Below are 13,614 nucleotides of genomic sequence, written 5' to 3'. Positions count from 1 at the left end.
CATCTTTCTAGTCGAATAATCTTTGACAATCTCACTAGAAATGAAGACTTATCACTTGAAGAAGTGAATGACTTTTAATTGCTCTAGTGGGGAGGCATTTGACTCCACGACATGATTTATCAATTGGCCAAGCCTTTGACCCAATTCCTAATCCCGCACGATCGATATGGAAAAGCAGAAAGATCTTGATTTCCCCATCAAGATTGAATATGCTTAGCTACTAGCTAAGTTCACGTTTGACTAAGGAGGAGGAGAAGATCCTCCAAAATCTTCACGAACCAATCTTTCGTACCAACAAGATTTAGTGCTCAAACAATCTGCATTATCTTAATCTAGGCTTATTGTAGCCTAATCAGAGGAGGGTCACACCAGCATGACGTATTAGTCGGGTCAAAGTCCTTATTTTGCTCGTCTACTCAATATCGTACGAAAAATTCCCAAGAAAAAGGACCATGCGATTCAATCGGGAGAATGCTTCCCTTTCATGGTTCTTCAAATCCCAAAGGTCAAATTCCAAGTACAATACACGTTACTTAGCATGTACTTTATCATCTACACTTATATTTATTTCAGAATTTCAGAGTCAGTCGCATTCAGTGTCTAAAATTTAGAACTTTCTCTGGATTTTCTTGTAATTAAACAAACTACTTTCTAAAATCAATTAATAATTATATCCCCAAGTATTGAATTTTTCCATTCTTTTGAGAATACCCAATATTTTTTAAATAAAGATAAGCTGTTGATTGAATCCATCACGGCACACATGATTAGATGTTATGATATGATGGGAAAATTTTAAAACTCTTTTGCTTTCACGGAGATATAGTCGACAGAATAAAAAGAACCAAAAAAGAGGGCGACTTTATCGTAAAGTGTCCCGTACCATATGAGATAGGCACGCGCAAGTTTATCATATCAATCATGAAGTTTCACTCGAAAAGATTATCGTTCATCTCGATTAGAAAAAAGCACTTGAAGAAGCGTCGGTCGAAGTAGATGCCCGCAATTATAGTAATCTCTCTTTCGTAGGTGAACGTCCATTGGGAGTAGGCGGCTGAGTGCATGCTGACTTCTCTCCCCCATTTCAGATAGATTCTATTTGACTTAGTGACGAGACTATTGTCCATTGCTTTCAAAACCATGCCGGAAATCGACCCGTGTGGATAGGCATCCGTCGTGCCGACTGAACAGTTCGAGAAAGAAATCCGATACATCGACTCGAATCCGATCCAAACAGACGATAACGAGACCATGTGCTGTGTGATTTTTAGGATAAGATGATGTTACCGACGTTGAGTTTTGGCTATTGTATGCCCGAGCATGAAATAATATCCACGTATAAATCAATGCAGACAATGTTCTCGAGGATTACTAAGTATGTAGGGTTTGTGTGATGCACGTCGACCAACCTTTCCACTGCCCCGTGCACTTTTATCAGCATCCTGTAGCAATCTCACCACTTGATGAAATTTGAGTTTCTTTTGGAGTGTCATACATGTGATATGAACATGTCGTTTCTAATGAAACATAGATGGATGACCATCTGTGACATCCTTGTATGGCTGGCACTTGTTGCTCCATTATATATAGTTGACATTCTTAGAGGACCCAACAACAAATGTCGTATTGTGGAAAGCAAGCGATCAAGCAGTAAAATGGACAAAAATGAGGAAATAAATCAGACTGCACATTTTTACATGATTCGATCGGTGTAACCTATATTTACGGGGAGAGTAGCAAAAAATTATATTATAAATTAAGTGATGCAACGGAGATTATAACTACACTCAAGTAACTCAAACACTTTCAATGTTTCTAGCCACAATTACACCCAATATCTTACACAGTATATAGCTTTTTCAATTCCTCACAAAATAATCTCTCAATCTTACAAAAAGAATTGGAAAAATTTTTCAAAAAGTCCTAAACATATTATACAGCAGCCAATTCAATCATAAACATTTCAATTGTGCCAATTTAGTCATACATCTTTTAACAATTTGTCAATTTAATCTTAAACCTTTTTATTACTTGTTAATTTAGTCCTAAATATTTTAATGATGGGAAAATGACACAAACAGAGTCTGAACTTTGACTCGATGTGCAATTTGGTCACTGAACTTTTAATTTATTCAATTTAGTCCTTGAACTTCAATCCAATGTTCAATGTGGTCCATGAACTTTCAATTTATTCAATGTGATCTCTTTTTTTTTTGTACATGTTCAATATAGTTCATGAACTTTATAAAAATATTCAATGTAGTCCTTTAATTAATTCAAGTTCAGGGATTATATTATACATTTTCATATAGTTTAGGGACTAAATTGAACATGTACCAAAAGTTCAAGAACCACATTGAACAAATTAAAAGTTCATGGACCACATTGAATATTAGGCTAAAGTTCAAGGACTACATTGAACAAATTAAAAGCTCAAAGACCAAATTGCACATTGAGCCAAAATTCAGAAACTATTTGTGTCATTATCCCTTTAATAATTTGTCAATTTTGGCCGGAAATCACTGACATGGTGGTCTACTCAACGCCCACCATCCTACATGGCATAGCCGGCTGACGCGGACAATTTTTATAATTTGTTTAACTTTATGAATTTTTTTTTTTTTGCTTTTACCCTTCGTCGGCCATCTCTAAGCCTCGACGCTGACCCCTGGCAAGGGTCGCCCTCCCCCTTGCCCGCCCAAGCAAGGGTGGCCTCGCCCAAGACTGGCAACCTCCACCAACCATTAATGAGGCTCAACAATGAGCAGCAGAGGGAAAAAGGGAAAAATAAAAATAAAAACGAAAACGAAAACGAAAAAATTCAAAAAAATTGCAAAAATTGTTAACTCTAGCACTGGCGATCCAGCCATGCCATGTAGGATGGCCAGCGCTAACTATATCGCGACGTTAGCAATTTCTAATTAGATTGGCTGGAAGAACGAAATTGGAAAATCGTTAAAAGGTTTAGGACTAAATTGGTAAATTATGAAAAGTTTTAGAACTAAATTGGCACAATTGAAAGGTTTAGGACTAAATTGGCAAGTTATCAAAATGTTTATAATTAAATGGGCAAGATTGAAAGGCTTATGATTGAATTGGCCGCCATACAATAAGTTTATGACTTTTTGGATAATTTTCCCCAAAAAAATTACATAAAATCTTAACACTAGATTTTCACGATTTCAAGCGCTTGAGATGTAATTACGAGCACAAACTCCTCTTGGATGCTCTTCACGAAAAAAAAAATCCACTTCTTATATAGAAGAGAGTTGGATCTAATATAGGAAACCTACTCAAACTTGGTAACTACTCAAATAGAAAACCAACTCCGACCAAGAAACCTATTCAAATTAGGGAAGTTTCGTTTTGCAAGCTCAAACTCAAGACATATTGTTAACATGCCAAATGATTTGAAATTTGTGCAAGCTCTAAACATTTGTATTTTCTTTAGAAACACTCCATTTAATAGGGTGTAGATATTCATATTTGTCCGTGATCGATGTGACGCCTATTATTGTAGGTGAACATGGTTTGAGTGACTACGGTTAAACCAAGAACCTAAATCGTCTATAACAAAAATCGGTTTCACCATTTCTGGAACTTAGGACTTACTCTCGTAATGCCCACAAAACCCTACAACCCCCCGCGTTGTTATATGGTATTCCTCGGGGTGTGAATCGTATCGAGTTGCGTATATTTTGTATGTTGGATGGACATGAAGACTATATATCCAAACAATGTATAGATAAAACCCTCACTACTACAAGGAATATATGGCTGCATTAAGCAACGCTTTGCCAAAGCCCTCTGTGGCTCCAAAGGCTTTTAACCCCAAGGCAAATGGTGCTCAATAAGTTTTTTGGAAAGTTTTGGAGAGATGCAATTGCATTTCCAAAGGTTTCTAAAGGCTTTTAGCCCATGGTAGGTCTGGAAGAGTTTTAGGCTTTGAGCATTTCCAGAATACTAATACATTTTTCCTTCCAATTTTACTCTCGCTAAACTTTCATAATTCTGGAAATCCCTCACCTCACGCGACGTCACCGGCGAAGGGCTCTAGCTGCTAGTGCTAAATCTGGCTCGTGGGCAACAAAACTAGCAAAAGTCCATGTGTAGTTTCTTTTCCAATTAGCATTTAAACTAAAGTTGCTTCCCAATATATTTTTAAACTACACTTTACAAAACGCTGTTTACGTTTAATTCGCCTAAATTTCTCTGCATTTTTCCAAATTTTTTCCCCAAAAGTCTTACCAAAACGCAGCCTATGTATTCCTTGGCATGGTACCAGATGATATGTCCACGGAAGGTGGTGGACAATGGGAAACACCCAACGATCTTATGGACACAAGGGCGACTACAGAAATGGGAACATCACCCAGGTAGGCAACTAGGAAATTTCATAGTTGTCAACGAGATATCGAGACGATTTCGTTGTTGTTGTTGTGATGTGACAAGATATGCGTGTGTGTGTGTGTGTGTCTCGCTCTTGAAATGAAAGTGGCTATGATGATCACAGTGCCCCAGAATTCCATTTATGGGCATTGAGAGAGAGAGAGAGAGAGAGAGAGAGAGAGAGAGAGAGAGAGAGAGAGAGAGAGAGAGAGAGAGAGAGAGAGAGAGAGAGTGTGTGTGTGTTTTGTCTTCCCCACGCGATCGAGGACATGGAATGAGAGATTGAGATGACGAGGGCGAAGCCCAAAAAGAAACTCTACACAGGAAAGACCACCATATAAGCCCTAAAGCCAAGTTGCCAAGTGGGTGAAGCACTTCTCTCTGTGTGGAGGATGAAGAGATAACCATGTTACTCCTCTTTTTTTTCCTTCGTTTCCTTTTGGGCAAGGTTAGAAGTTTCTTATGCAATTCCAATTTTGTACACTTTGTACAAAATGGTGTGACTGGTATTGTCTCGTATTGTATCCCTCGCAACCAAAAGACAAAATCGATGAACTCCCAAACCAATTCACGGGCCTCTAGGACCTCGGGAGATTTGGAAGTTGCCATGTTTCAGCATGCTAGGATATATCTATCGTTGAAAAGTATTTCAAAAGACTTATTTTCCATATTTTTGCTTATCCGATATGACTCGGAAAGCTACATTCTGTTTACTTTTTTAAAGGGCTCACGCTATTCTAAAATATCGTGGACAGCACTATAGCGCCTCGAATTCTCACAAACTCTCACAATGATATCGTGAAAGAAAATGCGGGGAAGCACTTCTTATCTCGTTCATAATTTCGTTCCATCATTACTCACGTGTATAAAAATTTGAACGCTTCCGGGATTTAAAATTCACGAACCCACCAAAAATCAGAACAGACCCCGCATGATTTTGGCACAGTGATTGATTAACTTAGTCTAGAGAAAATAATTTGTCACACGAAGGCTTATCCACACCGGGGCACTTCGAAGTGGTGAATTTTGCTGTCGAAGTCAACATATGACTTGACGTAACCTGTATTGATATTGTACTTTCTCTGTACCAATTGGTGAATAATCACAGACCAAAGGCCAAGGTCAACGGCTCAAAAACAAAAAATGAATGTATGGCTAAAAAGTGCTATTTTTACCCCTCACGTAAGGCTAAGGTCATCGCAGACCACGCACAGGAAAGTTAAGCAGATTGGACGCGACATGTCGGCACCGGTTTGGACACAATTTCGGCCATCGACCACTGCAACACTGTTCGTGTGATTTCACTCACGCGATGTGCGGATCATGCTGGAAAAAAAATCATACGACTTTCGTGTGGAGGATTTCATTTCGTGGAGGTCGTATTCCGAGTTTCGGCCGGCACTGGATTAAGAGGGTGATTGATGCGAATTTCGAGCAATGGCCGTAAATCAATTTCGAGTTGACTTGTCGACGAATTCTCCCTCGTGGAGACTCTTTGCTCGTCTCGTCGAGTGTAGGAGAAGAATTTTGTCCCGAATCTGAACACCATGATTCCCTCATAGTTAAAACTTAGTCCTGAAAACATGGATAATATGGGTGATCATATCAAGCATTACGAGTTAAGGGTCAATCTTTTATTTCGATCCAGAGTCCAATTTTATTTGCAATGCCCCAGAACAAAGCTCAAGTATATGGGTAATTTAGTATAAGTAATGAAAGGGTTCAATACATTCAAAAATCAAAGACGGTTCTCATCAAGGCATATAAAGTTTGTTCTCCCATGTCATAAAAGAAGACCCTTCAAGGCTAAAGCGACCACATTTACTTATGCACGTAATTATGATGACAAGAACAAATCAAAACACAATAGTAATTGCTCATTCCAACCATATTTTGCCACAAATTGAAAAAATCTCCGTGAAACCTATAATGTTATACGTAACTCACTGACTTGCCATTCAATTCACTAACCTTCGTTTCCTAAAACAATGAGAAATTTACATAATCCAACAACACAAGAACCCAACTATTCGGAAACCGCCTGTCAAGTTTAGCACCAGAAACAGGTGAACAATCTGCCATAGCCTGACATAAGATTATCCTCTCTATCTAAGCTTAATCCCATTCAATGAACAGTGACCTCTATTTATAACTGTCAGATTGCCGAAATGATGCCGAACATTGTGAGAACTAAGTGAATTAATATACAAAAATGTCCGAACTGATGTCAGTACCGGAAGGACCCTTCTTGAGCCCTTATGTTCTGGTAGCCATAGGCACCTTGTGGTGCACCGATGAAGGGTGATACCTCTTGCTGGGTATATGGGCTTTGCGGAGGATAGATGCCTGGTCGATCGCTAATACTCTGGTAAGATCCGTGATGAGCAGCTGTGCTCTGATAGGCACTTTGCTGACTAGTCACGCTTTGCACACCAGACCTCGTAAAGGAACGGAAGTGAGGATTAGATCCACGACTCTCCCGAGCAGACTGTGGACCACCAGACTGCATGTCCTGAAATTTCATGCTACCTCCAAGGACCTGAATATCAAAGTCAAGATACTAAACTGTCATTTCATATCAAAAGATTTGAATAGATAACGCACAATTTAAGGTTGATAACTCATGATCAAAATAAAACCAAAGAATAGTCATTATATCTATGTTCCTTAACCTCATGTATAAATATTTAACACACACAACAATTTAAACTATTTGATTAATTTTGCAAAATATTTCTAAGGCCCTGAACTGATCTACTCATAGTTGACTTTAAGTCGTTCATGAATAGCTTGCAGCTCACATTTCAGTAAAATTACAAGAAAGTAAAATTGGCCCGTCATTGCAAACACTAAGGATTGTTTCTTCAGGTCCCCAGATGTTGTGCTAGAAGACATTCAAGACATAGTAATGTCATCCAGAAGGATGAGATCATGTATGTATTTGACTTGTTGAAATTTGAACATATGGCTCTATATTGACTCGATACACCCCAAAAGCCAAACTGGGAATAGCAAAGACTTTCACATCTGGGCTTAGTTCCTGGGTGAAATTCAATTTCCAGTTTCAGAACTCAGTAACATACTTGAAAAGATGTTTCGCTTCTATTTTTCTGCTACATTCAGTCACGTTTCTCTTTCTACTTTGACTATTTGTCTAAATTAGAGACCATGTTGCCAACCTCTTTCACACTAAAAAAACAGCGACACCACTTGTAAATTGTATCATCCTTTGATGACAAACTTCTTTATCCCATAACCAAGAATGACGATGCTATATTCTTCTACACGGGCATGACAATACTAATTGCAACTTCTAGAATTAGATAGAACTATTTCTAACATGCAGTCTAAAGAAAGTAGAGAACTTCGTTGAAACAGGAAAGAGAATTCGCACTTTCGTTTGAGAGTTACGGCTGCATCAGTCTGGTTTAGCAGTGAATAGTTCAATTATTCCCGGATTACGATATTGTCACAAAGCAACAAAGTGAAATATTTCGCAGGCTAGGCACATGATTCAGTAATACGCCAATTTCCGAGACCCCACTGTAAGTTCTATCCATATATCTAAGTTGGTGATTTGGATTCTTCTGCTACACTGCATCTCTTCCACTGACATATCCTTCAATGATCTGAGATTCAAGGACCTCTCTCCAAGCTTGAAACCCATATTTACCCATAAACTCAGTTTTCTTTGCAAGAAACTCTTCCCACGACAAGTCCAATATTAGATTCTTACGAAACTATTTTTACCAACAGTGTGGCAAGGTCCAACTTAGAATTGGTTCCGGAAAATTAAGCACTGATTAAGGAAGATTCAGAAGAGACTATGTGTCCTCAAATCAAGGATTTCAAGCCAATTAGTATCCCAGGGAAGATTGCCAGCCGAGACCAAGCAAGACCCACAACTTGAGTAGACTATTTTGACATGCTCTACACAAAGGGAGACAGATTGTCTCCATTTTATCCATAACATGGACAATTAATACATGCTAAAACAGGAGCATATACATAATTGCCAAGGGAATGAGGAAGTCACGCCTCAAAAGGATCTTTTGGTGCCAACTAATGAATAACTGCAAGTGCATCACCTCTTCCCCAACTATTCCTTTTGGTGTTCGTTATCACAATAAGTGGACAGCCTTTTTATCTTGTTCATGTGCGTAACTTCATCCTTGCAGCATCAATTTACCATGCCTCACACAAAACACAAGATGTAGAAAACCTACCTCACCAAAATTTGCAATCTTGCTGCCTCCAACACCAGGACCTACCGCATTCCTAGAAATTCTAGTCTCCAAATCGCTGCTGACAGTGTGGTATCTAGGGCTTCAAGAAAAAAAAATTAATCAAGGTACTTGCGGGTAGCTTTTAGGTATTATAACAACGAAGGAGAACCATAGGTATTACCCAATAGCAGCAGCTCGTGGTCCCAGATAATCAAGTGGTTCATATTCAGGTTGACCACCCTTCAAATAAGAATAGAACAGGAAGAATATTAATATTATCCTTTTTGCGAAAAGATATCTCCTTCAATACATCATCAACTGAGTATCTAGTTAGTATCATGCATGACTTTCCCATCCTACGAATTCCAGAGAAGCCAAGACAATCGTATTTTCATTTTGTTCATTAAAAAATATTTTGAGTAAGAGATCGATATCATGAAACAGCTTAACAGAATCACGGTACGATTAGTTGTGCAAAATATTTTATATAGATAATGAGATGACAACTCAACTTCTGCCCAGCAATCTGACAGTTGTAAGAGATTAAATATCACCGTTGCTGCTCAAAACTTTAAAGCTAATTTTCATTGCGAATAGGAGCTTTTAGAGCAAAATGTACATTGGCAGCAAGAATTCGCATCAACAATGAGACGATTTGCCCTAAACTTTTAATGCCAATTTACATTGCCAATGGGAGACGGGAGACTTTGGAGAAAAATATACATTGCAGCAACAAACTGACACAGAGAATAGGATATAGGCTATAGCACACCATCTATCAGCCAGTAGAAGAAGAAATTCGTACAAGGAAATAGGCAGAAACATGACATTACCTTGAAACTTTCATATTCGTAGGAGCTGCCAGCACCAACAGGTCCAGAGAGTGGGAACCTTCTAGCACGTAAGCTTCCTCCAGAAGCAAATCCTTGAGGAGGTCCTATGAAATCAGCTTTACCTCCAGCATTTTCATCCCGAAGTGTCCTCGCTCTAATTCTCGAAGAGATCTCTGCCAAAGCATCTTTAGCAACACCAAAACTTCCTGATACCTAAAGAATCAAAAGCATGAATCAGGTCAAATTCCCATGCGAGATTTAATTATTACACCCCTTATCTTAACAAAATATAGAATAAGGGCAATATCTAACACGGCATTAAGTAACCATAATCACCTGCACAAGTTCTTCATCTTCAGATGCACACTCGGGCTTATCATCTTTCGACAAAACACGAATATCTGCCTGAGTTCGCCTCCTCATCTCGTTGATAACATGGCCTCCTTGTCCAAGGATACATCCAACCTTACTTGAAGGAACAAGAAGTCTAGTCGTAATAGTACCCTTTTCAGAAAATTCACTCACTTTATCCTGAAGCTGAAGAATTGCCTCAATGGTCTGTGATCTGGGATCCGCAAGAACCTGAAACAACTCCACTACAATGATTCAGAAGTACATTGCAAGCTCAACAATCTGTACTACACCAATATAAGAAAACAAGCCGCTGTGTGGCTAAATAATTTGAAGAGATATAGCACGAGAGCTGCTATTGATGGAGGAGTGCAGTGCATACCTCAACAGCAGAGACACGAATGACTCGCTCCTCTGACTCTGTCAATGCTTCTTCAATATGAATGCTTGCTCCAGTTTCCTTTTGTAACTGTTTCACATTATACCCTCCTTTACCAATTACTCCTCCAATTTTTGTAACAGAGCATAAAATCTTCATTGAAAACTCAGCAGAAGCTTCCATTGCATGTCCAGGGGAAACACCATTAAAACCACCTGGTGTAAAGCGAGGAGGCTGGTTTCCATACTCGCCAGCCCAAGGCATTGGTGGTGGCATATCAAAGGGATCCGAGGTATGGTGGGACCACATTGGGTTTCTGGGTGGAAGCATATTTGGCATGGGAGCACTTGGAGGGAAACCTTGGCCCCCAGGAGCCATAGGCATATTCAACGGTGGTTCACCCTTTCGAGGATTTCGGTGCAGTAGAGTGGAGATTTCATGAAGAGCTCTCTTCACCACATCAGGTTTACCAGATATCTGCATTACACCTTCTGGGATTACAATTTAAGGAAGTTGCAATAAATACTACGGTGGATTTGACAAGAAATTGCAAGCAATTCAGCACAGAAAAAGTACATGGTGACAAGTACAATTAGGTTAAATAAAAGTAACTCATGCGGAAAAATATAATTTGAATAAACACCAAACCAGTAGCGTATTCTTAACTCGATTCGCTCGTTCACTTTTCTAAAGGGACCCTCCCAGAAATCAGCCCTGACATGTTCCTCTAATTTCACTTAATTTGGTCATATTTAAGTTTTTTTTTTCCAACTATTGCTTGAAGGATATTTTGCTGATCAATTTTCGGGTTATATATGCTGTTTTATTTCAACAAACCTTAGATTCAAACTTTTCATTATTGGTCAAAAAGTTGATGAATGATACTGCTTGGACAACGGATAGACATAACAACTGAAGATAATTGATATAAGCAAAAGGAAAATAATGTAGTGAAAAGCATCTCCATTCATGGTCCGCTAGCCCACTAACAGCGGCACACACAGGCATGGCTCTTCAATATACTAACTATGGCAATAAAAAAAACCCTCATTCTTTGTGAATGAGCAATGTTTATCTTCAACTATGCTTAAATTCCTTGACTGCAATAGACAACATCAATATAGCCTAGACAATGGAATTAAGTTCCACTTCAAGCCGTGTGATGATCATGTCCCGAATATCATGCAGTTGGGCAAAATGAGCAGCTCACAACAGGTGCCAGGTGTCATAGATGCCTTTTGTCAAGCATCAATAAGTCATCTGTCTAACTTCAGTTCAGTTATCTCCATTTGACTTTACACCATCAAGGCTTCAACATTGTCCATCATCCATAATTCCATCCCAAAAAGACCGATAAACAACAAACTATGTGTCTTTGTTCAAATTCAAGAAAGTTCACGCAAGACAAAAAGCCTAATCCGAGATCTATGATAAATTTACAATTTGCCATGTTGCCCAAGACCTCGAGTCCCAATAATTGCTCCGTTAAATTTCTCATCTAAGGCGGTTATCCTTTAATACACTATTTGGAAAGCAAACATGATAACCTCAAGCACCGCAAGCACACTGAGAAGGGCACAAAACGGACATAAGAAATTTTACCTGCACCAATTCATCGGTGCTCATAGCACAAGTAGGGAGATGTTCAGGAGGAAGAACACGAATTGTTGCACCGGTCTCACTTCGCAATCTTTGAATTACATCACCCCGTTTGCCTAGCACACAGCCAACCATATTGTTTGGCACTAGAAGTCGTGCTGTAACTGAAGCCGTGTCGTTCTCATCATCAAAAGTCATTCCACCAAAAAGGTCTTCCTCAACAATTCTGTCATGCACTTTCAGTAGTGCATCCTGGGCAGCACAATGCATTTCCATATCTCCCTCAGCCGAATTTTCATTATTTCGCCCCTTCGCAATTTTAGCAGACAAACTATAGAGAGTTATTACTCGCTCATCTGAACCTGGAACTGAATCAGAGACAGTAATTTTTGCTTGGGTCTCTTCTCTGAGGGCTTTGATTATGCCACCACCTTTGCCTATAACACCACCAATTTTTCTTGAAGGACAGAGTATGCGGTAGACAGTGTCAGCAGCGTCATCGCTCCCAAAAGATTGCTCATGGCCAGAATTATTAAATCTTCCTTTCTTGCTGCCAACCCCTTTTCTCTTAAATTGGGGACTGGAATGTTTCCTGAAGAAATTCTTCCTATTTTCATCCATCTTGCAACCCAAAGATGAAACTCCGATATGCTAATGTACAGCAAGACAAGACAACCTGAAAAAAGGCAGATTACTGATAGGGTCCAACTTGCAATTAATCAACTTTAAGCGTCATTGAAGTTTAGTACCTCCGCAAGAGGTGCTTCCAAGGTAATTCAACCAGCAAACAGTACAAGAAAACCTTTGCCAGCTAAAAAAGTATCCCGAACAGTCCTTCAAATATCGACCGAGGAACATTCATTCCTTGAAAATCCTCAATCAAGCAAGTTAGACGCCTCTAAAAACTAAAAAAATCCATACATAGCAGCCCCAGCAAAACACTCTTAAAACTCCTATAGCACAGAGCTTGCACGTCATGACAAAGCAAAGCGAACAAACGATTCCCATTTAAGACACGAGCCGGACAATGAACAGGGACAAGAGCGCGCCCCGGGGGGGGTCACTCAGTTCATCTATACTTAAGCTCAAAAGAACACCCATCACGCCACTCGACACCACCCAACAAGCTCCGCGCTGAACTAAGCAACCAAGGCGACAACGAATCGGCAACAACGAAGCTAGGGTTCGCCAAAAAGGAACGCAGGAAACAACGGCGGCCGCGGCGAGCAGAAAACGACGGCTTACCTAGACCAAAAACAGCGCCGAGAAACGCCTGCGGAAGCGCGCGGTCAGCGATAGGATCCGGCGAGCGGCGGCGGGAGAGAGAGCCGAAGAAGCTGCGGCAATCGGCGGCCCTCGCCGTGGCTGCTGGTAATGGCGCTCTCCATCTGCAGCGGAGAGAGAGAGAGAGAGTCTCTCCCTTGCAGAGGAAGAGACGAGGAGGATGTCTGGGCTCTCTCTTTGTTTGAGCCCATTGGACTTGGAAGGACTATGTTTCATTTTTTTTTTTTTCTGAAATAAGCAAATGGAAAAATGACCCAAATGATCCTTGAATTTTCATTCAATGCGTAATGTGGTCCCTGAACTTCAACTCAATATACAATATGGTCCCTGAAATTTTAAATTGTTCAATGTGATTTATGGAGTTTTGGTACATAGTCAATTTAGTTTTTTAGATTATCTGAAAATGTTCAATGTTTATCCCTAGACTTGAATTAATCGAAAGACAATATCGAACATCTTCATATCGTTGAGGGACTAAATTGAACGTGTACCAAAAGTTCAGGAACCACATTGAGCAAATTGAGCTGAAGTTCAATGAGTATTTGTATCATTT

At 39.6% G+C, this 13,614-nt stretch overlaps 1 protein-coding gene across 2 annotated transcripts; it reads right to left on the bottom strand.

Annotated features, from left to right (window-relative positions):
• Nucleotides 1–6,262: 6,262 nt before the first annotated feature.
• LOC115681408 (KH domain-containing protein HEN4-like) lies at nucleotides 6,263–13,225 on the bottom strand. 2 transcript variants are annotated; one of them, XM_030605350.2, is made up of 8 exons: nucleotides 13,023–13,225; nucleotides 11,781–12,453; nucleotides 10,182–10,655; nucleotides 9,785–10,030; nucleotides 9,449–9,661; nucleotides 8,797–8,855; nucleotides 8,616–8,715; nucleotides 6,263–6,928 (listed from the first exon to the last, which is right to left on the bottom strand). In XM_030605350.2, exons 2-8 carry the CDS (start codon nucleotides 12,396–12,398, stop codon nucleotides 6,617–6,619), a joined length of 2,022 nt encoding a protein of 673 aa, XP_030461210.2. In that variant the 5' UTR covers nucleotides 12,399–12,453; nucleotides 13,023–13,225; the 3' UTR covers nucleotides 6,263–6,616. The 2 variants fall into 2 exon arrangements, with proteins under 2 accessions (XP_030461210.2, XP_030461211.2); XM_030605351.2 differs by having other exon boundaries at nucleotides 8,616–8,709.
• Between the last annotated feature and the right edge of the window lie 389 nt (nucleotides 13,226–13,614).

Source organism: Syzygium oleosum, unplaced genomic scaffold (assembly GCF_021117445.2).
Source record: "Syzygium oleosum isolate NSW1041296 unplaced genomic scaffold, Sole_v2.1 Sole_v2.48, whole genome shotgun sequence".
NCBI lineage: Eukaryota > Viridiplantae > Streptophyta > Magnoliopsida > Myrtales > Myrtaceae > Syzygium > Syzygium oleosum.
This window is presented reverse-complemented; position numbering and strand designations above follow the sequence as displayed.

Excerpts from the sequence above, each read along its gene's own strand:
- LOC115681408 (XM_030605350.2), bottom strand. The coding sequence starts at position 12,398 with ATGGATGAAAATAGGAAGAATTTCTTCAGGAAACATTCCAGTCCCCAA. Across the intron at positions 10,031-10,181 it reads TTCGTGTCTCTGCTGTTGAG|GTTCTTGCGGATCCCAGATC; the intron begins GTATGCACTGCA and ends GAGTTGTTTCAG. Across the intron at positions 6,929-8,615 it reads AGATTGCAAATTTTGGTGAG|GTCCTTGGAGGTAGCATGAA; the intron begins GTAGGTTTTCTA and ends TTTGATATTCAG.